Here is a 21,818-nt window from a genome sequence, read left to right as displayed (position 1 = left end):
CCTTTCCAAATCAGATTGAAAAGCACACTTAATGGTATGAACGGTATACCGGTATAAACAATGACGGTTATTATTGTTCAATTAAGTGGTTCACGGTATCTTTAACGGTATACCGTAATACCGTTACAACCCTAGTTCTAGCTGCAGTCATAGCTGTTCTCAAATACTAGTCTGTAACACAAGCAATAGGGCACACTTTATTGCACTTTGAGGCTAGGTGTCTGGTAAATTTGCAGATTAATGCTCTGGTTTCCTTACAATAATTTTTGTGCAGAAGGATACAATTCAGGCCTTATGTCTGGTATTAGTTGTGGAGGTGAATTGGAGAATAGTAAGTCGTTCAACATTGGTAGATTTGACAAATTAAGCAAAGCTGGAGTTTTACAAAGTTTACAACACTTGAAGCAAAATGGCAGCAATTGCCCCAAAATCTACTAATAAATGCTGCTACAACCCCTATGAAATTGAACCAGAACTCTTACTGCCTAGAATATGGTGATCAACAGCACAAGGCATTGCATCACCTGCTGAGGGGGGTGAAACAACATTTGCAATGTCTGAATGGAGCTACCAGGTCAAATAAGCTTCCCTCCAGATAGCCAATATCCACGAGCACTCCTCTTTCACCATTGCAAAAATTAAAGAACACTGGAATAATTTTCTACAAAGTAGTCATTTGTTCCCCAAACTTAGTGGTCAACAGTGTTAATTTGAAACTATCAACTCTCTACACCATCATGTAAACTGTGGAGGTTTGGTCATTGCACGGCAATACTGCTGTAAAGTGATCAGACTAAAGATGTTTATAGATCACATGCCACTACCAATCTCACTGCAGGGCTGAATTATTTCAAATTACCACCACACTTCAAGAACTTCATTGGTTACAAGCTCCAAGTCCAATGGCTTCATAAAAACATTAATCGCCAACAAAGCTCAGAAACTTTCTTGGCAAGGCAACTAGACACTAGGGGCCAGGAATGCAAGTAGCATAAGATGACTCGAAAGCAAGCGCGCACTCAGGAGCAACATACCTACAAAGATCAGAAACTCCTTCCCACCTGCATTTCAGGACATTACTGATGGCTCTGATCTTTAAAGAATACAGACCGGTGATGGCTGGTTACCAATTATAGCAACCCCCTCCTTGCATCTCTCCACTCTGCTTTCTAACCAAAGAAAGCTATGCTGCGTAGGTCACCTACATACGTACATTTAGTTGTCCAAAAAATATCAAACATCTAAAAATGCATTTCAATAAGATGGCATTCAGCAAAAGTGGATACTACCATTTGCAAAAGTGTAGGCTTTTTAACAAAATAGATAAGGTGTATAGTGGGGTGGAGAGATGGAAGGGAGTGCAGATGGTCCGGCCCACACTGTGGTAAAATCAACAAAACTAATTCTGTGAAATTGCCATTAAGCAAAAGAAAATAGGGGAAGTTCATGGATCCAAAAAGATTAGACAAAGTGAATATGCTGGATCACAAAAAAACGTGTAGTCGCAAACCAGTCTACTCTTCCACGCTTAAGACCCAACAGTGCTGTTGGGAACAAGGGTATGTAGGCTTGAAGTTGGTGGGGGGGCATGTTAAAAAAAACAAAAACCAAAAAAACGACCATCTTGTGGCATCCTGCAGTTAATGTCAGTGGTGCATGTGTGCCAACAACCTTTTATTTACCTTTTCAAGTCTTTCAAAATGTTCCTTAAGGAAGGCCATGGGTTTGTCAGGCCTTGAAGTGCATAAATGCACAATGCAGTCCTTGAGAACCTGCTGGATATTGTGCTTCTGGACATAGTGTTCGCACTCTCTGAGGCTGCGCTCCTCGTCAATGCTGGTGCTGCCCGATGCCATGACTGCTCTTCGCTACAATAAAAAGATTACACATCAATACTTTAATTTACAACACAGATGTCATCTGCAATACAGAACCATTTATAGACGATTCCTTAAACAGTGCTTGGTAGTAGAGATTTTCAACGACGCTCTTTTAAAGTCAATTAAACCAACAGAAGCATTATTTAAATTGTAGCCTTGTATTGCACAACTGCATAAGATGCCGCTACACTGAAGCTGATTTTATCTTTGTTTAGGCCAGTTAGGCACAGAAAATGGAGGTGGGATGGCCAGTGGGGCAGGCAGTGTAGCGTCAGGTCCATAGATCTGTATTGTTCAATAACCAGCTCATTGCATCAGGGATAACTTCAACGTGTGGCATCCCAGTATTTTTTCAAAGAAGACATTCTGAGGGCAAGGCAGACAGACAATCAGTGGAGGAGTTCAAAATGGTCACAACACACCGGGAAAAACGAACACCACATTGTTAGGTACCAACGATGTAAAATGCACCCCAAAGTGGCGATTCGCCACCGAAGACAATGATCTTTTTGTGACTACGCTGGATATTGGGTATGGCTTTCTAAGGGGTCAACAGTCAAGAACAGTAAACAATAGCACTTAGCAATGGGGAAGCAGACAAACCAGTGAAAAGTTACTTGGTAGCATCTCATTGCATCGGGTCTCACTGCAGGGCAACACATTTATATGCAACTGCTACTGTGGTAATGGAGGCTAAGGGACACTCTTTGTAATGAAAATGAAAAAAAGGGCAAATATAGTATTTAAAAATGTGCCATTATATAAGTTGCTAGTTTTGGTTTCAAGTTGGTCATTGCAGCGCAAGGTTTCAGATTAGTGCAAGGATACACCAGCAACTTGGACTTCCTAAAATATAAGGCTTCAGCTTGTGTACTGACCAAACTACCACAAATGTCTCAATTTGGTCCAGTTCCGCTCGAGCTTTGCACCTGCTAATGTAGGTGCACAGTTTTGACGCCCTCATACATTAGGCTATACTAACACTGCTCCAATTCCAAATACAGAAAGTCTTGTCTGTATGATTAATTCCTGCCCATAATCGGGGATCTTTAGAACTGGGTTCCCGCACAAGCCTTTTTAACTTCGGGAAAATTGTTGGACAGGCAGGAGTCTAAGGGAATTTCCTTGGCATCTTTCTAAATGACAGCCATTGAAGCAAAAGGCAATTCTACCAAACTCCCTGGTAAAATATTTCTAATACACAGTGAGGCCCAGGAAGATCTGAGTGAGTGGTGGGGATGTCCCAATCCTTCACCACTTGCACCTTTTCTTAAGAGGCCCTTTCTTCCTGCAACCCACTTTGTGTTTGAAGTCATAGCACCCTGTACTATCTAGCACTTAAAAGCCTTGATAATCAAGCCAGCACTTCTTAAGTGGGATACATGGTATTCCCATGTGTGGCTGAAGATAGCAACAGCATAGGAAACACTGAACTAATCCAGACAGGAGCTGGTTCACCCTCCTCAAAGATGGCACAATCATTTAACCGAAAGGGCAAGAGAGCAAACTGGTGGTGCCCCTTTGGTGTGGTAAATGCAGACCGGTCCATTCGGTCATTTGATTTCAGATCATGCCAGTGCGTCATCTGCCTCTGGCTAGCCTTGAGATTCTTAGTACTCAGTCTGTTCCATGTACATGGCCAGCCTGAATATGAGCCCAAGCACATAATCCATAATGTCACAGATGGACTGGTGATTGCCCTCCCATCCTTCTCGCAGCAGACTAAGTGGGCCTCTAACAAAATGACAAAACAGAAGCTCAAAAGGGATGGACCCTAATCCGTTCTGTGGAACGTCCCAGTGGGCAAACCGAAGGCATGGCAGAAGAATAACCCACTTTCTACTTGCGTGCTTTCCTAAGCCAGCTATTGTACCCTTCAGGGTCATTGTCACGAATCCTGCAGAGTCCTCACAAAAACAATACCTAAAGTCTCCATCGAGTTGGCCATGGGAAGGCAGCCACTTTCTGATCCTGACCCTGGGGGTGGTATTAGCCGGGAGGATCAACCGATATGTGACAGGCCGCAGGAGACCAGGACTACTACTCTGGGAGAGACGCTGTATTTGGCTTCCTCAAAGGAAGAAATGGCAGCAACACTCGATAAAAGAATATGTAATGGCTTGCTGTCCGAGAGTTTTTCCTCTTTGCCAAAGATAATTATCGTGATAATTTGTTAGTAATAAGAAATCACCCCCCCCCCCCAAAGTCACCCACATTTATGATGGTGAAAGCCTAAGTGATCAGAACCACTCATCAAGTCCTTATAAAACTCCTTTAGAACATGTAATAAGGATATGTCGGTACATTTGGAAACATTCAGAGTGAAGGAGGCAATTTGAACATTTGTGGACTTAAGTGCCCGCAATGCCCAAAATACTGGGAAGAGGAGGGATGCCGAGGACTGCAAGTTGCAGTCTAGTGCCAACAATGGGGACACTGGAGTGTGACTGAAGTATAAAATGCCCCCCTCCGTGCAGGCCATAGAGAGTAGTGTTGAGAGGAGGAGTGATTGCAGTACCTCCTCGTTGCAGTAGCAGAAAAAAAGTTGAAGGAGAGCAGAGACGCCACAGTCACTGCTTTTTGAAAAACGGCTGTCTGTTGCGATAGGGTCTCTACCTTTAAAGACCTTGTATGCAGCAGTAGAGCCGCAGGAAGCGTTGTGGAAAGCTATGCCCCTGAAGGCCTTATATTCAGAGAGTGGGAAACGTTCATTTGAAAAGCATACACCATCTTGAGTTTGGCTATGGTGACAGGCGTGCACAAACTCTTGCCTGAAGAATCTGTACTACAGATTGAAATTTGCTGTGTGGTTTTATCAACCCTATTGGAATAAAGTGTGAGGTGATATGGAGTCTGAACTCTATCCTCTACGAAGAAGCGGGGTGTTTACATATCAGAGAGCACAGGTGAGGCAGAAGGTGATCTGTTTGCTGCAGTAGTACTATATAGACCATGGGGGATGTTTACAGTACTTTCCCCTTTATCTTATTCATATAGGTGATACTATAGTAATAGAGGACCTAGTACCCATATAAAGGCCAGCAGAGGATATCACAAAAGAGGAGAGCACGTTTAAGGTAGGCATCTGTGTGGTTAAGGTTAAATTGCCCAAGTCATTTGAAATAGTAAAGCACAGACAGCATGAAAAGGTATAATCTATAGCAATCTTGCAGACACTGATGAATACAAGAATATGCATCACTTATACTTCACTCCACTCCAGATAAAGGCCGGAGCAGTATTTGGCTACCGAGAACCGGCTGAACACACGCGATGGGTATATGAAGCAATACAACAGTTATAGGTGTTAGGAAGCGGTTAATACATGCTGATAGTGAACCCACCATCTCGCCCCCGGCACTCTGACCGGGTTTTAGTAGATGTTCTGTTTACCTGGGGGTGTTGTAAATTAATGCATATGATTAGATTAGTATGGTATGCAGGTATTTATTTGAATGAGAGGTGTCGATATATGGATCAGTGTTGAGAATTGATATTTTGAATTGTGATACTTTTGTAAATAGAATAAAGACATACTTGTTGGAAATCGGAAGATATGAGCGCAATTTGTATGTTGTTTTGCTCGGTTTGATGCTCTAGGTCTTGGAGGAGGGTGTGCTAGTTCCTTGCATAAGAGTTCAGCCGTGTTGTTGGATTCACCCGAGATGCGAACCTAGATGTGAGCGCTTTCCTTGGTGCGAAGGACAAGCCAGTATTGCCTTTGGAGCAGGCGACAGGCAATTTGTCAGAGGGTGAGACTGAGGTCTGCCACTTCCATTCCGGAACTCTGCACTGGTGTTTCAGGGTTGCAGGTTCAGAGTTATACCAGGTGTTATGCTTTGAGGCATGTTTCAGGTGGATCCTCATGACTCGGGCAAGAATGTCAAGTGTATTAGTGGTAGCAAGATTGAGGTTGCTGAAGGCGGAGTAAGAGGTAGAATCTGCAGTGTGGGGGGGGGGGTGAAGGTACATGCGAAGGCAGCAGCTGACAATCGTTTCATCCGACAGATGTTAGTTAACAAGGTTGGCAGGGCTTGGGGGAAGTGCGGTCAGACGGCAGAGAGGACCCAGGTGATAGGAGAGAATGGTCTGACCAGGAGAGTCGAGTGGGGAGGAGAGCAAAAGATCAGTGTGGATGAAGGCATCCTGGGTGATCGAGCCGAGTGGGTAGGACCAGCGGGGAGAATGGAGAGTGAGAGCACGAGGAGCAGAGGTCACGGAAGAAAGTGGATGCTGTGAATGAGGAGTCAAGGTGGATGTTGAAGTCAGCCAGGAGAATGGCTACAAGCCGTACCTCAAGTTGCACAAGTAAAATACACTGAAAAGAAATGTGTTCATTCAGCTGGCACAATCTTGGCAAGCGTACTGTATTAGTAAAGAAGCAGTGGGCAAATAAAAGGCAATCCGCACCACCAGCAGAGATAAAAGGAAGAAAAATCTGTAAGCATAACTTTTGCCAGATAGCGCAGTAATTAATTCACTATAAAGTATAGTTATATGCCACTCTTCAAAACTGTCACACAAGGAAAAACAAACACCGAAAAATATACCCGGCGAGCAGAATGATCTGCACCAAACGTGTAACTCACCAGTCTACTGCTCTCATGGTCTCATTAAGTGGGCGAGAGTCTCCTTGTCTGGTGCACATAGCTACCCCAGACGTTTGCCGACAGCAGCATGACCAATAACAGAGGAAGATTGCAGTACAGTAGTGACTATGGTGAGCAGAGTCCACTCCCCATATACGTTTAGGGCACTTCGGTCTGGACTAGAGTATTTTTTGTAGCACAAAAAAAAAGTGTTTTTTAAAAAGGACATGTTACGAGTTATTAAAGATTGGACTAACATTGTAAACTAACTTCAAAATGTTGTAAGGTTCAGGTCAAGCTGCTGCAAGATAAAGCTCTCTAGTCAGACCTAAATCATTCCATGAATTCAAGTATGTTCTGGCATGGTCAACCTACCAAGAAGAATTCTTGTAAAGGACACTAATTTTCTCTGCTTCTGTAACGTTATAACCCTTTGCTTACAACATTTTCCAAGTGTGCAACTAGCCAAAACAGTTTTTCTTCAACTCTTTGGAATTTTTCTGCGTCAGGAAATAGGGCCTAATTCACAGAAGCGTTTTAGAATGGCAAAGCCCCATTGGAAAACGCTCTATGAATAAGGTCCCAAATGTACTTTTCAAATCAGAGCAGCACCATTTACAATTAAACGCCAGATGCATCGTCAGTAAAACTCCATCAGTATCTCCCAGTATACAAAACCATTAACTACAGCAAAATACAAAACAAACCACCGTTCTGTAATGCATGGTTTAAAAATGTGAAAGTCCGTTTAAGAGAAAACTGGCAAAACCAATACTAGTGTTGAAAGAGGAAAATCCATGCCTAACAAAAAATGTGAATGGGAACGTAGTCACTGCACTGCCATAATATTTGCTGCAATGCAACACCCTCCCCCAATGAGGATGAAAAATATGTAGTTAAGCATCGATCAATCTCCCACCAATTTCGCATTGTGGGGAAAACCAGAAGCATTCATTCACATTTCAAGAATGGTTCATCAAAAGACATCCATAGAAAACATTTTGGCCGAAGAATATATAGTGTATAACAGGTTCTTTTAGACTTAACTAGACTCGTTGTTGCAAGTCACCACAGAAGGGTACTTAACAATTGCTATTCTTAATATTACATTTCAGTGGGATTGCTCTCCATTATTTAAAGACAAGCTAATACCATCAAGGCTGAAAATGACACGCCCAAGAAAATTATCTAGTCGTAAAACGTTGCACAGAACAAACCCCGAAATTATATGACCATGCCCGCAATGCAGGCTTGTCTCCTAATACATTTTGCGTGGCTTTCAATGGAATAGACCAAATAATCCTACTTGGGCCCAACGTAACCCGAGAATCCTCCATCCCCAGTAATTCTCAATGACCAACTGGTTCATATCACTCGATGGGGTGTATAGCTCCAAATGTTCTTCTTAGTCACACATACCAACCAATCTCTAAGCCGCCAAAAATGAAGCAATAGAATTTCGAGATACTGTGATCTACAAACACTTAGATGGAAAGGCTCTCAAATATCTCAAACTACAGGGTTACAAATCCTGCATGCTTCACAGGGCAACAACAACTTTCTCCATTTCCTGCAACTCAGAGGTCTACAAAGAACTGGACTCGCTTACCGGATTATAAACGGCAAATCAAGTTGAAATTCAGATTATAAAGTCATTACCCAATTCCATTCTCCCATCTTGGCCTACCTCTGCAAATTTACAAAAACCTACTATCTTTACAAATACGAAACAGAATCTGATGCGTTTGAAAAAACTCGACATTTGACAAATTGCTGCACTCAGAACAAAAAAGGTAAATGGCATTTCTCCCTGCTACATTGGTTTACAGAAAGTATTCGCAATGTGCTAAATTGCTCAGAGAAAGCAAAGGTTTCTCTATAATCCCTCTGGCAGCTTACAGAAGTGTCTTCTGGAGACGAGAAGACCACTGCCTAGACTGCCGGTACATTATCAGGATCCTCAGACCCCACACAGCACGCAATGGGTACCTGAAAATGCAGTGACTAGTGAAAGATACTCACTGGGTCAAATTAATAAGTGTCCTTAGTGCCTTGGGGGCACGGGATTAGGAGGGGTGTGGGGGGGACATAATTACCAATATAGCTCAGAAACGGGGTGCTCTGACAGATCAGAGGAAGACCTTCCACCTTAAACTTTAGCATCTTAGGGCAGGCAAGAAACCACTTGGTCGCCCCACACAACTAACATGTCTCAGGAACTGATTCCCACCAAGAGTGAATGAAAGAATTGACCAGTAAAATACCCAGTCTCAAACACATGTACAAAGATCTTTCAAAAAGGCAATGTGATTGAATCTAAATGGTGTTTGAAACCAATCTCTAGATGGTAATCCAATCCCAATTTACAATTGGCAGCGTCAGCACATCATGTCTTACTCACCAAGAGACAAATTTCACTAGCCAGTGGCGAGTGCAAACATGGCACCCTCTATGGTGCTGAATCGTCAGGGTATGGAAGCCTTTTGCCATAAAACAACTATTTCTAATGTATATGCAACCAATTACAGAACTCATACACAGTTTGCCAAATGTTAGGAGTTTACATTCAGACTTACAGGGGGACGGGGGAAGGCCAATACCATTAAAGATCCAACTACTACAGACCAGCGACCACTCTCCCAAACTGGATGCACACACCTGTGCAGCATAAAACACCAGTCGCATATCAACATGTTGCATGGATGGGACTGCAACTCATTTCACTTACAACTCTGCAGCGGATGGATTAATGGTTTGGCCACAGCTAGGACTGAATCGCCCGTCCGTTGCATGTAAAATCACGCCTGGAATGCTAACATTTATGATACCCCAGCTTTCCAAGATAGCGTTTCAAGTTTGAGGCACTGACAATCTTTCGAACAGCCATAATAAGGGAAATTAACCAATACGTAGGTGAAAATACGGGTTTAACCTAGTCTGTGTTGCGAGAGTCCTTGAAGGTTCATGCATCGCACGTTTTGCATATAAAAAGGATGGATGCGTCCTCTGTGCCACATGCACAGAATTAGAAAAGGGAGAGCGCATAACATACCGACATCGAAATGTGGAAGATAGAGACGCGGGCCTGATAAGAGCCACCCTCACGCACTTTCGTGAGGTGACCGGCAGAGAGGTTAAATGATGAATTGCAGAGTAAGGTGCACAAGGAAGGAGAAGACAGTGGGAAGATTGGCACACACTATAAAACATGACCAACCCATCAGTGAGCTCCTTGAAAAAGAAAAATCACAAATTAGGCATTTACATCCAGCCATACAGCGAGCAATCAGGCATTTAGGTCCAATTACAAATCCTTATATTCAACTTAAATAACTACCACCGACTTCCAAAATACAAACTGCATAGACAAAGTCGATTTGAACTGGCTAGAAGACTCCAACCAAGAAAAGTTGGGGGCACCAACAGAACCTGAAGCGATGTGTTATTCAGAAACCTGGCGGCTAGAAATGACAGGCTAAGAGTTTTATAAGGAATGGCCGATTTCTGTAATCACTTTTGCCACTGGAACTTTCCCCTCTCCCTTTAAGTACTCCCTTGTGCACCCCCCCCTCCTTAAGAAGCAGTCTGCCTATCCTACCTGCCCGGGAAACTATCGCCCAATCTCCATCACCCCTTTCATGGGCAAGCTCTTGGAAAAGCTGCCCATCTCCCAGCTTACTCACCACACTGAATAGGTTGTTTGTCTCCATGCCATCAGTCTGGCTTCAGAGCTGCCAGAGGCAGGAAACTGCTCTCCTGAACACCTGTGAAGATCTGCTCTCCAACCTTGATTCCAGCATTCCTTCTGTCCTTGATCTTTCCTCTGCTTTCGACACGGTCAACCACGCCACCCTGATCTATCGACTCTGTAAGAACCTGGGCATCACGGGCCGACCTTCCTCTTGGAACGCCCCTTCCAGGTCCAACTTGGTCCTTTTTTCTCTGCCACATCTCTCTACCTGTGGCGTTCCCCAGGGCTCTATCCTCTGACCTTTGTTTTTCAACCTCCACTTGACCCCTTTGGCCCAATTGATCTCAACCGTCTTCTTTAACCTTTAGTGTTAAATCGGATGACACTCAGCTTTCCTTCAGTCTCCCCTCAGACTCATCTTCTACCTCGCTCATTCCTGACCGTCTATCCGCGATTCAGGATAGGTGCGCCTCCAATGAACTCTGCCTTAATGCCAGTAAGATCTTTCTCATTTGCACCACTGCCCCCGCTTTCCCCCTTACTTTGGCCGCCCGCCTTAGGCCCTCTTCCTTCGCCTTCCTGCGAGGCGAAAAACATTGGTGCCATCTTGGACTCCACTCTCCGTATAAGAGGATAGCCAGGAGGAAACCATTGCTATATATGGTGGGCTAGGGAAGAAGAGAACAGTTCACCAAGAGCACAGTTTGAACACAAGATTAACAACGTTCTCTAGACAGGAGGCCAAGGTAGAAATATTATGTTGCCAAGTTAGTATCCTTACTCTTGTTAGTTGTTTTGTTACTAATGTATAGTCTGAAAGTTTGTGAAACCCTTATTATCCTTATTGATAAAGAGCCTCATGAAAATTGTACTTTTTTTACACAAAGATGTTAGACATCATTTGAACATATTACTGCAAACAATGAATGTATAAAACAATACTATATACAGGGAACATAACATTTAAAATTCTGTACAAACATACATTTCATAATGATTTTACAAGTATGCAATTAAAAATCTACACAAATGTGCAAAGTGCACAAAAGTGCATATATTTCCATGGTATCTACCAAGAGAAATTAGTCAAATTATTTTTTCTAAACATTTTAAAACTGAAATCAGGGCTACCTCATTCCCACTTAAAAAGGTAGTAACAAAATACCAGCATCAGCAGCTATTCTTCATTTTCAACAAAAGGCCTCATCAAAATCAGTTGTGAGTCATGGGAGTCAATACACTCCATCACTAGAGGTTTTAGAGATTGCTGCACCAGGGGTCGTCCACATGAACAGCACCCTGCTTCACGCTCTGGGACTCGTTTCCTAATGGCCAGCACTTTCCCCAGTTGGCGAGAGATTCAATCTAAACCATAAAAATTGGTCACGCCAGAACACAAGTAGTTTATCAAATTTCAGGTCATGGTTAGGAATTTTACAATTCCCTGCACATGATAGTGTTACACCAATCCTGTAAACATTTTCTTGACCCTTAAAGGGTCTTCAATTAAGGATTCAGCACATTCTGAGATACTCAAAATGATTTCATATTTGATTTTAAAATCATATAGGTGTTTAAAGTTCAGATCTAAAATACAATTTCTCAAACCAAAAAAATAAACGTTTCCAGTGTAGCCTCGCATAAGGTTAGGGCTGGACCATATGGGCCAAAAGTCAGATCTCAATATTTTTGGGCTGAATGGTGAGATCTCCCAATATTGTTCATGTGGTTTAAATGCTCAGTTGTAAGCCAAGTACATGCAAGATGCCAACAGAACTAATGCTGAATAGTAAATGCAAAACACAACATTGTCAATTCACCTCATCCTAAAATTGCAATTGACTCCAGGATATCAACAATGGCAATGCAAACAAAAAAATGCAAGTAGGATACACATCCCTATATGCACTCCATTTGTCATCTTCATTTAATTCGCAACATATACACACATCTCGACGTTAAAGATATTATCTAATCATACATTGCTTTTGAAAATATATTGATATCACCAAAACTCATATCACCCAGCCTTATATAAAGTGGAGACAATCCAAATTCAAAACTAATAACTGCAGTGGGGACACTTTGTAATGGCTATTTAATTTACCATGATCCACTCTCAATGCTTATAATAAGTATAAGCAGCTTTTCAGACTTGAGCGTTTTGACTGTTTTCTATAGTCTAGTGGATACATGTTCAGAAGCTCAACCTAGTTTAATGGTACTGACAACTCTGGGAGCTGTAGCCAAGCCAGTACAAGATAGTAAGTTGAGTGGTCAAGGCTCCGGAGGGGTGAGCCAGGCACTTACACAATCAGTTATACAAATATTTACGCCCATATAACACTATGAAAAATGGCTACTAGCATATAATAATCACACAATACTAACTAAAAAATAAGAGTAGGGCAGAAATACATAACCCCAGCAAAGAAAGGTAACTATTTGTATACAGCACTACAGGTCCACAGAGCTACAACACCTTGTTCGTGACACTGGAAAGTTAGTGGAGGGCCTCTGGTGCCCAATCAAGAGTTCCACAGGAAGAGGACAAATTATCCCAGCTGATAAAAGAAAAGTGTCGCCCACTTTCAGAATGCTTGCGCGAGCAAGCAATGGCAAATTCAAACTTAGAAAAAACGTTCATAAAGTTACGAAATGTTTAAAGGGGAAGACATGTGTTGAGGCAATTACTGTTAGAACTCACCCCCCATATGCTGATTCTCCTTAGGAATGGCAGGGTCAAAGGACGCCTTTCCTGCCTTCAGCTATGGGCCTTGATGCACAGGGGTTACAGGTTCAAGCACTTCTCCGTCCGGCGACAAATGCTGGTGCAAGGTCTCCAGAACTCGATGCAGGGCCCCCCTCAGCACAGGTTTTGGAAGGCCATAGATGTACGGCGACCTGGTGGGACACTTTCCACGGTCAAACTTTGCCTAGTAGCTCCTTGGAACCACGGAATTTGGCAGAGATTAGTCCTGTAGCACAAGCTGTCGATCCCCAAAGTTCGAGGCCTCAAGGCAGAATGAATGGTGACATCTGCAGCACGGTAGCCCAAAGTATGAGCTCGGCAGCCACTGGGTAATCCAGGTGCACTTCCGATGGCTCTTCTTCACAGGACAGAGCGGACGTTGGGAATGGATGTTCCCTCTACTCGAAGGGTCAAAGCCAGTTTGCAGGACTTCTGAAGATCACCTGTTGGCCAACAGGCCTTCTTCCAACGGGTCCACGGACTGCTTACAAGTCTTGCAGCTGGACAGGATACTTTATAAAGGGGTGCAGGGTTCTGCTTATTCAAAAAGCAGGTAAGAGCGAAACTCCCACTAGCCAAAGATCTGGCCTACACTCCTCCACCCCAGCAGTGGTCCAATCAGGACCACTGGTGGCACAGCTCATGCATACCATTCAGACACTGACACCGATTAAGGGATTGGGACCAGACAGTCGCAACCCACTTCCTAGCAGGAAACACACATGGCGCTGCAGTAGCCCTCAAAAAGCATCAACTTTCCCAGGAACTCGAAGTCCACATATGGATTTTCCTGTCCTCACAGGTCAGTAAGAAGGGTTATTGAGAAGATGGCCAAGGGACAATCGTAAAACATTGTGGCACAGCCATGGTTGGACACTAGCCACAGTGATAGATTAAAGCGATATATGAAAAACTAACTAAGGCGCACTACATGGGACATATTTACGTACATTACAGTAGGTAGCCAAACGCGCTAAGGCTAAAATAAAACACACCCAAAAAAAAAAAAAATAGCAAGAAGTAGCTGCTGCCGCCATCCGTGAAGATCTGCTTTCCAACCTTGACTCCAACATTCCCTCTGTCCTCATCCTCCTCGATCTCTCTTCTGCCTTGGACACAGTCAACCATACCACCCTGCTCAACCGTCTGTGAAAACCTGGGTATCACTCTGGCCTGGCGGACCTCTTTCCTCTCTGATCGACCTTCCCAGGTCCAACTTGGGTCCTTCCTTTCATCCATCTTCCTCTCTACCTGTTGTGCTCCCTAGGGGTCTAACCTCTCGCCCTGGCTTTTCAACCAATACCTGGCAACTCTCGTCCACTGCATTGCCACTTTCTGCTCAAATATCCAGTGCTACGCTGACTCAAACTCATTTTCAGGCTGCCCTCTGCCACCTCTGCTCTCATCTGATTGGCTAACTGCCATTCAAGATGGTGTGCCTCCAATGATGTTTGTCTGAGTGCCAGCAAGACGGAGATCCTCTCATCGGCACACCTTCACCATCCTTTCCCCTCATTCTCTGGCCGGCCTCCTTTGGCCCTCCTCCTACACCCACCTGCGAGGCTATGTCATGCTCACCTGGCTCCCACAGGGGTGTCGATCTGAACTGGACAGCTGCGGTCTCCACCAATGTGACGCGTAGTGCCGAGATGATGGACTGGACTGGCCCACCTAGCTTTGTTTGCTTGGCCCATAGGAATATTCTTCTGCAAATGGAGAAAGGGAATTAACCACCCGTGCAGTTGAGCGTTAACCCCCTCCCGCCCCCACTCCCGCTGTTCTCCCCACTGATGTCCCCTCTCATAGTCTCACCTGATGGTTTGGAAAGATGAGCTCTCAATCCTGCATAGAGTGCAGGGGCGCGTTGATAACCAGTTACTTCACTGGCTCGAAGGAATTGGTGATTTCCAGAACAATATTGACTCCGAGATTCCCTGCAAGACACCGTAAGTATGTAGTTCGTAAGTTCAAATGCCTGACTTTCACTCTTGTCATATTCCTTGCAGGTTGCTGCTTGACCCTAGCGAAGAGTTCCTCGTGGCAACTGGTAATGCTCAGGTAAGGATTTGTATTATCCAACTAAGTTCGATAAAATAATGTCAATATGTTGTAACCTGTTGCTTTCTCCCTTATTCAGGCGCTGAGAGAAAGTATGAAGTCTCGTGGAATAATGCCTCTGGCGGTAAAATCAGGTAAGTCTATTGTGGTGAGGAGGTTTCCCCTTCTTTGTCCCTTTGTTTCACCTGGCTGTCCTTGTGTTTCCCCTTAGGGGCCGGGCGAAGATGCAGTGGAAGCTGCGCCGACCCGTGAGGAGGAATAGTACCCCCTGTGGTAAAATCAGGTAAGTCTATGGGGGGTAACTAATATTACCTCTGTGTATTCCCTTGGCTTACTTTGCTGTTCTTGTCTTCCCCTTAGGTGCCGGAGTGCGGCGAGAACATGCAGGAGGATGCGGTGGATTGTGAAGATGCTGCGAAGGCCGGTGAGTTCAGCGCGGCGCTGCAGCAGGCGAGGCGACGCGCATAAAATAACACTCTTCCAGCTCGAAGGCGCGATTGATCGGGAATTCAGGTAAGGATCAAAGGTATTGCTCTTGTTCTAACCTTTTCTCCTTCTTTCTCCCTTTTTCTAGGAGCTCCAGACTCGAGGCGGGCATGGCAGAAGACTGGATGCAGACTTGCAGGCACGTTGAGCAATACACTGCTGGATGCAGAATAACGCGAAGCGTGTGCTGCTCTTCGGGCGTGGTTTAAATAGCCTCCAAAAGTAGTCCCAGGTAAGTATTCCTCCCCAGCCCCACCAGAGTAAAATAAATAGTCCCTAGGTAAAGTAGTCCCTTCCAAGCCTCTTTTGGCTTGGAGCTCTTGCAGCATGGTCTGCATCAGGTAAGTTTAATAGGCGCCAGGCTCGACTATCCATATGAGCCTGGCGCCATAGACGCCAGGACTGCACCCAAATAGCCCCTAGCAGGGTTTGTTGGGCTTGCTTGGAATAACTTGATGACTGCTTCTGGGGTTGCTGGACTTGGTCTGGGTCCCTGGGGGTAGGCATCATGACAGGCTAAGAACCTCAGGGTCATCTTTGACTCCACCCTTTCCTTCTCAGCCCACATCTCTGCTGTCTCTAAGAAGTCAGATTTCCTACTGCACCTCCTCAGAGGTACTCTGCCTTTCCTCTACTTCCCCCAGAAGCTCATGGTATCGCAAGCTCTGGTTCCCTCTAGCTTGGACTATTGCAACAGCCTCTTTCTAAATCTACCTGCCCCTACTCTCCGTCCTCTGCAAATCCAGAACGAGACTTGTCCTTTGCCACAAGCCCTGGGGTCGTATCTCTCCAGCTCTGAAATCTCTCCATTGGCTCCCAGTGGATGCAAGGATTAAATTCAAAACCCTCTGCATCGTCCACAAGGATTTCTGGGGCCTGGGTCCAAAATACCTTCAGCTATCCCTCTGCAAATACCTCCCTCTCGAGCTCTTCGCTCCTCTACTTCCAACTCCATCAGGGTCAGTCGTTTTTCAAAGAAACAAGCTCGGGGTAGATATCTGTCTTTGGCTGGGGCCTCCCTCTGGAACAGCCTCCCTGCCACCTTTAAACTTGAGGAGAACCACCTCCGGTTCCAGAAGCACCTCAAGGCCTTCCTCTTCTTCTGCCTTCGCTCCCCCTCTCCCCTGCTGATCTGTTCTCTTGGCACCGTGCATCTGGCCATCCTCTGTCCTCCTGACCCAGGTACCTGCTCACCCTGCCACCCTCCCGTACTGCCTCTGGGCCACCCCTTGCACTGGAGTCTGTATCTATACCCATAAAGCCCCCCCCCCCCTTTTTTTCTTCCTGCACTTATCAGACCTACCCTGTCTGCTGCCTTAAACTTAGCACTTGCAAATGGCTGGCTGCACTACCACCGTTTGTTGCCTTCATTATTTATTGTTATTTATCCATTTCTCCTCTGCTTCGCACTTTCCACTTCTCCCCCCTTCCATGTACTTTTGAAATTAGTTGGTATTTAGACAGATGTTTTACAGCAATAAGACCGCTCGACGGACAGATAGATACCATTGTGTAACAAGTTGTGGAAAAAAACGGATAACCATTTAGAACGAATACTGAGGAGTCCATACTTTCAGCAAAATCAGGATTGTGACATGAAGATAATTATATACTACCTTATTAGTAAGTAGCTGGTTACAGCCCCTAGAATACCACAATAGAATAGATACTACTTTATTCTCAATCCTTTCCTAGAGGCGCATACCCCCATCTGTCAAATGGTTTGCCATTCATAGTAGTAAGCCAATGATCACTTCACAAGGTGGCCATTCAGACACCTTATATGTAGGGCTTCCCTCCTAGCTACTTATCACTTTTTAAATGGATGGATATGTTGAACTGCAGTAACAGGGTTTCGAAATTGAGGGGATCTGGGATTTATTTTGCTCCTGCTTGTAGCCTAGAGAAGAGACTGGTGAGCTTGACACCAACAGCTACAGGAGTCAGTTTGGCTCCCCAGGCCACCTGATGCCGAACACACACACACAATGAATTTAACTCTGGATTTGGGACACCATAAACAAACATTAGGGCACGTGTACGACATTAAAGCAGGATGGTCATAAATAAGGGACAAAAAGTTTGCATCACATGCAGGGTTCGAAATTGCCAAGAGCTAGGAGATATTTACCTCCTAGTTATAGACCAGGGGAGCCTGGTTAGCTTAAAACCAGCAGCTAACTGGAGTTACTTTTGACTACACAGGCAAGGTGTGCTATACCAACATAACCAACTGTAATTGGGGACATGCCTCCATTTGGTGACCCCTGGGACGTGATTCCATGGCTCCCGTACTTGTGGCAGTAAAAAGGGGGCCTCTCCAAAAGGGCCGTGCCCAACTACAGTGACCAGTCCCCTAAAACAAGTATGCAGCGGAAATGGCCGTTGCGGGTGCCATCTTTACAGAACTCCCGCCTGCTCGGAGCAGGATGCGACCCCAGGGAGAGGCCCAGGCCTGTTGTGGACTCCCCATGAATGGAGGCTGTCGAAAGGACGTGAACATGCAAGCATAGATTGCAAGGAACAACAATGTTTTGGTTGGGGTATAGAACAGTATGAAAGGAGTAAACACGTAATTTAAAGTATATCTTGTCTTTTTGACTGCAGAAGTTTTTTCATGGCCATTTTTATTCATTTAATTTTTTTAGAAATATAAAAAGATCAAGAGGAAGGGTAGGGAGCACCAGTGAGGTGAGAAGGTGGCAGCCAAGGTGCACTGTACAGACCAGTGCGGGAAAAAAAAAAAAAAAGAGGAATAATTTAGGAGCCCTGTATAGTTGGAGGGATCGGGAAAAATAGTGGTTGTTTTAGTTTAATTTTACCTTGTTCAGTGTATTTTTCTATGTACGCAACAGGGAAAACATGTAATGAGTGAATGGGGATTCTGGGGGGGTGGGGGTGGAGAACAGTTGATTATGGTTTTAACGTAGACTATTCAACAGTGATGAATGGCAGTGCAGAGAATTATAATGTACATTTTGTAAGGGGTATTGGAGGCTTGTGGTTGCGGGCCGATAAGGGGGTGAGGGGGGGGGGGGGGAGGTACAACTGCACAAACATATTGCCGATATGCACTTTCAACAGACAGCCATGGAGACAGACACACCCTTAGACCACATAGCCAGACACAAAATTAAGTACCATACCCAATGGGTGACTAAGGGAAAAGGAATGCCCCACTCCTGGCCAGACAGGTGGTCTTTTGACAGATGCACCTTAGACCACATGTCCACATACTGGACACCAAAGTACAAGGGCAGACCATTAAAGAATAGAAGGGGAATATTGAACCTCTGGAGAACGTTTAAGGAAACAGAGGCACCTGTGGGGAATGGGATGATGTCCGACAGTAGCAAGAAATCAGACACAGAAGAAATTGTGACAAATGGGGAAACTAAGAAGGGCAATACCTGCTCGCCTTGTGGCCAGCACAGGGGTATGCTAACCCAACAAATGTGTCGGAGGGTACAATGGCATCAGGTCGAATTACAGCACCACACCCACCGTATATTGCAACCCCAACAGGTATCCACACACACAGGGGTAAGCGCAAGGGACCTTGAAGTGGCATTCGCCACTACGCGCACAGAATTGGCTAGGCTAAGAGCAGCATGCAAAACAGCAAGGGCCGCAGAGGTCTCAATGTTGCCCCCAGAAGCATCCCTGCAGCCACCCAGAGATTAATGGAAATCAGGGGGGGACTTCCCGTTTCGGATTGACAGTGCCCCCATATGTGTGTTTCATATGGAGTGAGAAGGAGAAACAGACAGCCCAGGGTACAGGAATGTGGGGTCCAGACAGGTGAGGATACTGAAGAGGACACAGAGGGAGGGACCAAGCAAACACCCACAACCACACCCAGGGTAGACAGTCTATGGAACTGGAGGTGAAGGGAAAGGTTTGGTAGAATAGCATTGGCAAAGAAAAAAAGAGAAGCATTATCAAATGTGGGAAAGGGAAGACAAAAGTGCAAATGCCACTGATAAACAAAAGGTGCAGGGAGGCCCCAATATGTCGCCTGGCAAAGATGGATAAGAAGAATCTATTGTAAAATGTTTAGTTTATTACAAACTTCAACATACACACCACTCACTATTTACTACTTACATCCAACATTACTTTCTATACATATTCTTGTCTTTAATCCTCAATCTCCAAAATCTTATCAAGAAAGTCAATTAATGCACATATCAAAGTTTTTTTCCAGACAGGATGCCCTGCCTCCATTCTTCCAAATCATTGTTTGGTGCATATTTCTACAAGAACAGGCTTTTTTAAAATCAAATGTTTTATTGATTCTATATCCTTAGTGCAGAATCGGCAATGATTTAGGATATCAGTCTGGTGTCTCCCAAATAGCACTTCTCTTGTTGGATGAAGGTTCAACCGTAATCTGAGAAATTGGTCACGAGGGTACCTACATTAGGAACCTCTCCAGATATTTTACATTTGTTTACTACTCTTGCCTCACAACCCAAATCTAACGTTCTAACATAGTTGACTCTTCTATTCGATGTGTCACAAACATTCTATTTTCTTTTTGCAGCACATGGATTGTTTCGAAGAGTTTCCATATCGAAGTTAGCATGGGCCAGCTGGACAAGTATTTTCGCAGTCCACTTTGTCAAAAGATCATCCATTTGGGCTTATGATTTGCCAATCAAAAAATCAAGTAGGATGGAGCTGGCATTTTCAGACGCATTTTCCTCTGCATGGCTACCGATTTCCACAAAACAGCTGCGTACAATGAGAGCAGCCCCAGTTCATAACAAATTGCCAGAATTGGGACACACTTGAGCAGGTGGAGAACTTACGCCAGAATTGACCTTCCAATTCATCCCACACCACTTTACTAATATTTAACCCTGCTTCACTTGCAAAATAGAATTGTCGAGATTACCTTTCGCCGGTAGAACATTAGTACCGGTTTAAGCGTGAACTTCCCAAATTCAGCATTCAACTTCATGCCCTGAAGCATCAGATTTTCATTCGATATTTCAAGTCTTCAATCCATTGCTAAAATACGCAAATGGCGAAAGGACTCTATTTTCTCGAGTTGGTCACCATTGACAAACCTTTTGAAATCCTTTCCTCTTCCCCCCCAAGCCCCCTACGTTTTTACCGAAGGCCATAATTTTCAATTTTGTTGCATTTAAGTCATTGGTCTTCATGTACATTGCTAAATTGTTCAATAGCCTTGGCGCCCAATTTGCATGGTGTCTAACAGCACCAAATCAGCAGCGTAAATTGCCCAGATTAGTTGGCGTCATCCATTTTTGGGAGAAAAGGAGTTGCACTCTAGAAAAGCCAATAATAAATCTGCCATATAAAGCTTGAATAGCAGAGCAGCAAGCTGGCAAACCTCGTTTAACCCCCTTTTCTGTTGGTATACATTCTGCAAGATCACCCTCGCATTTAGTCCGACTAATGGATGTGTTAGAATGCAGCGCTCTTACTGCTTGAAAAAGGTTTAGACATTTCCAACTCTAATTTTTTCCATAATGTTCTATTTATGCTATCAAAAGCTTGACGTAAATCAATGAATGGCAAAAACAAGTTGGTCTCCTTAATAGATTTGAGCTTTAAGAAGCTTCGAATCAGGTTCAGTTCCACCCCTACACTTTTGGTGAAACCAGTTTGTCTATAATCTTCCACCCAAGTTGCCAGTCTTCTCTGTACAAAGGAAGCAAATAGTTTACCAATAACGTCGAGCAACGCAATCGGACAGTAGTTGTTCAGATCTAAACAATCGCCTTTTTTGAATATGGGAACAACCACTGCCGATTGCTATGTTGTTGGAACTGCCTTTGTTATCACAATCCTCACAAAGAGGCTTTCGATGAAGGTACTCCATTGTTCCCGATGCCTTTTTAAAATCAATATTAGATAACCCATCCGTGCCGGCAGCACCAGAGGACTTTAATTTTGAGATTGCTTCTAAGATTTCTTCATCAATCTGCAGGTTCCAGGGAACATTACGGTCGTCATCGAAGGCGTCTTCATCCCAGGTTGGGGCTTTAAAAACTGATGAATAGTGCTTGATCCAAACATCAGCGCACACATGCTCATTTTAGCATGCTGGGACAGTGAGCCTTCTGTCACGACTGATTAGCCTGGATTGCTTTTAGCATTAACTCCGCTCTGTCTTGATCTCGTGTCAATTTAAACAAAATCAGTCAAGTCTGGTCTCTTTGCCGGCACTTTTTCACACTAGCCTGGCCTCCTGGTCTGCAGAGTGGATTACTTTAAAGCTTGAATATTTTCCCTTTCGCTACATTTGTGTTATATAGGTATTTATTGGCACAAAACCACTTTGCCTAGTTTTAAACTGCTAACAAGGGCGCATACTCAAGTGACGTCAC

At 44.3% G+C, this 21,818-nt stretch overlaps 1 protein-coding gene across 3 annotated transcripts in view; it reads right to left on the bottom strand.

Annotated features, from left to right (window-relative positions):
- The window catches only part of PRKAR1A (protein kinase cAMP-dependent type I regulatory subunit alpha), a 459,354-nt gene that overhangs the window by 398,945 nt on the left and 38,591 nt on the right, over positions 1-21,818 (bottom strand). For all 3 annotated transcript variants that reach the window (XM_069655075.1, XM_069655072.1, XM_069655074.1), the window contains exon 2: positions 1,683-1,868. In XM_069655075.1, coding sequence (XP_069511176.1) covers positions 1,683-1,856 — 174 coding nt within the window. In that variant the 5' untranslated portion in view covers positions 1,857-1,868. The remainder of the gene's footprint in view (positions 1-1,682; positions 1,869-21,818) is intronic.

This window comes from Ambystoma mexicanum, chromosome 3q (assembly GCF_040938575.1).
Source record: "Ambystoma mexicanum isolate Mex_15411 chromosome 3q, UKY_AmexF1_1, whole genome shotgun sequence".
NCBI classification, from domain to species: domain Eukaryota; kingdom Metazoa; phylum Chordata; class Amphibia; order Caudata; family Ambystomatidae; genus Ambystoma; species Ambystoma mexicanum.
The sequence above is the reverse complement of the archived record's forward strand: the minus strand, read 5'-3'. Positions and strand labels throughout refer to the sequence as shown.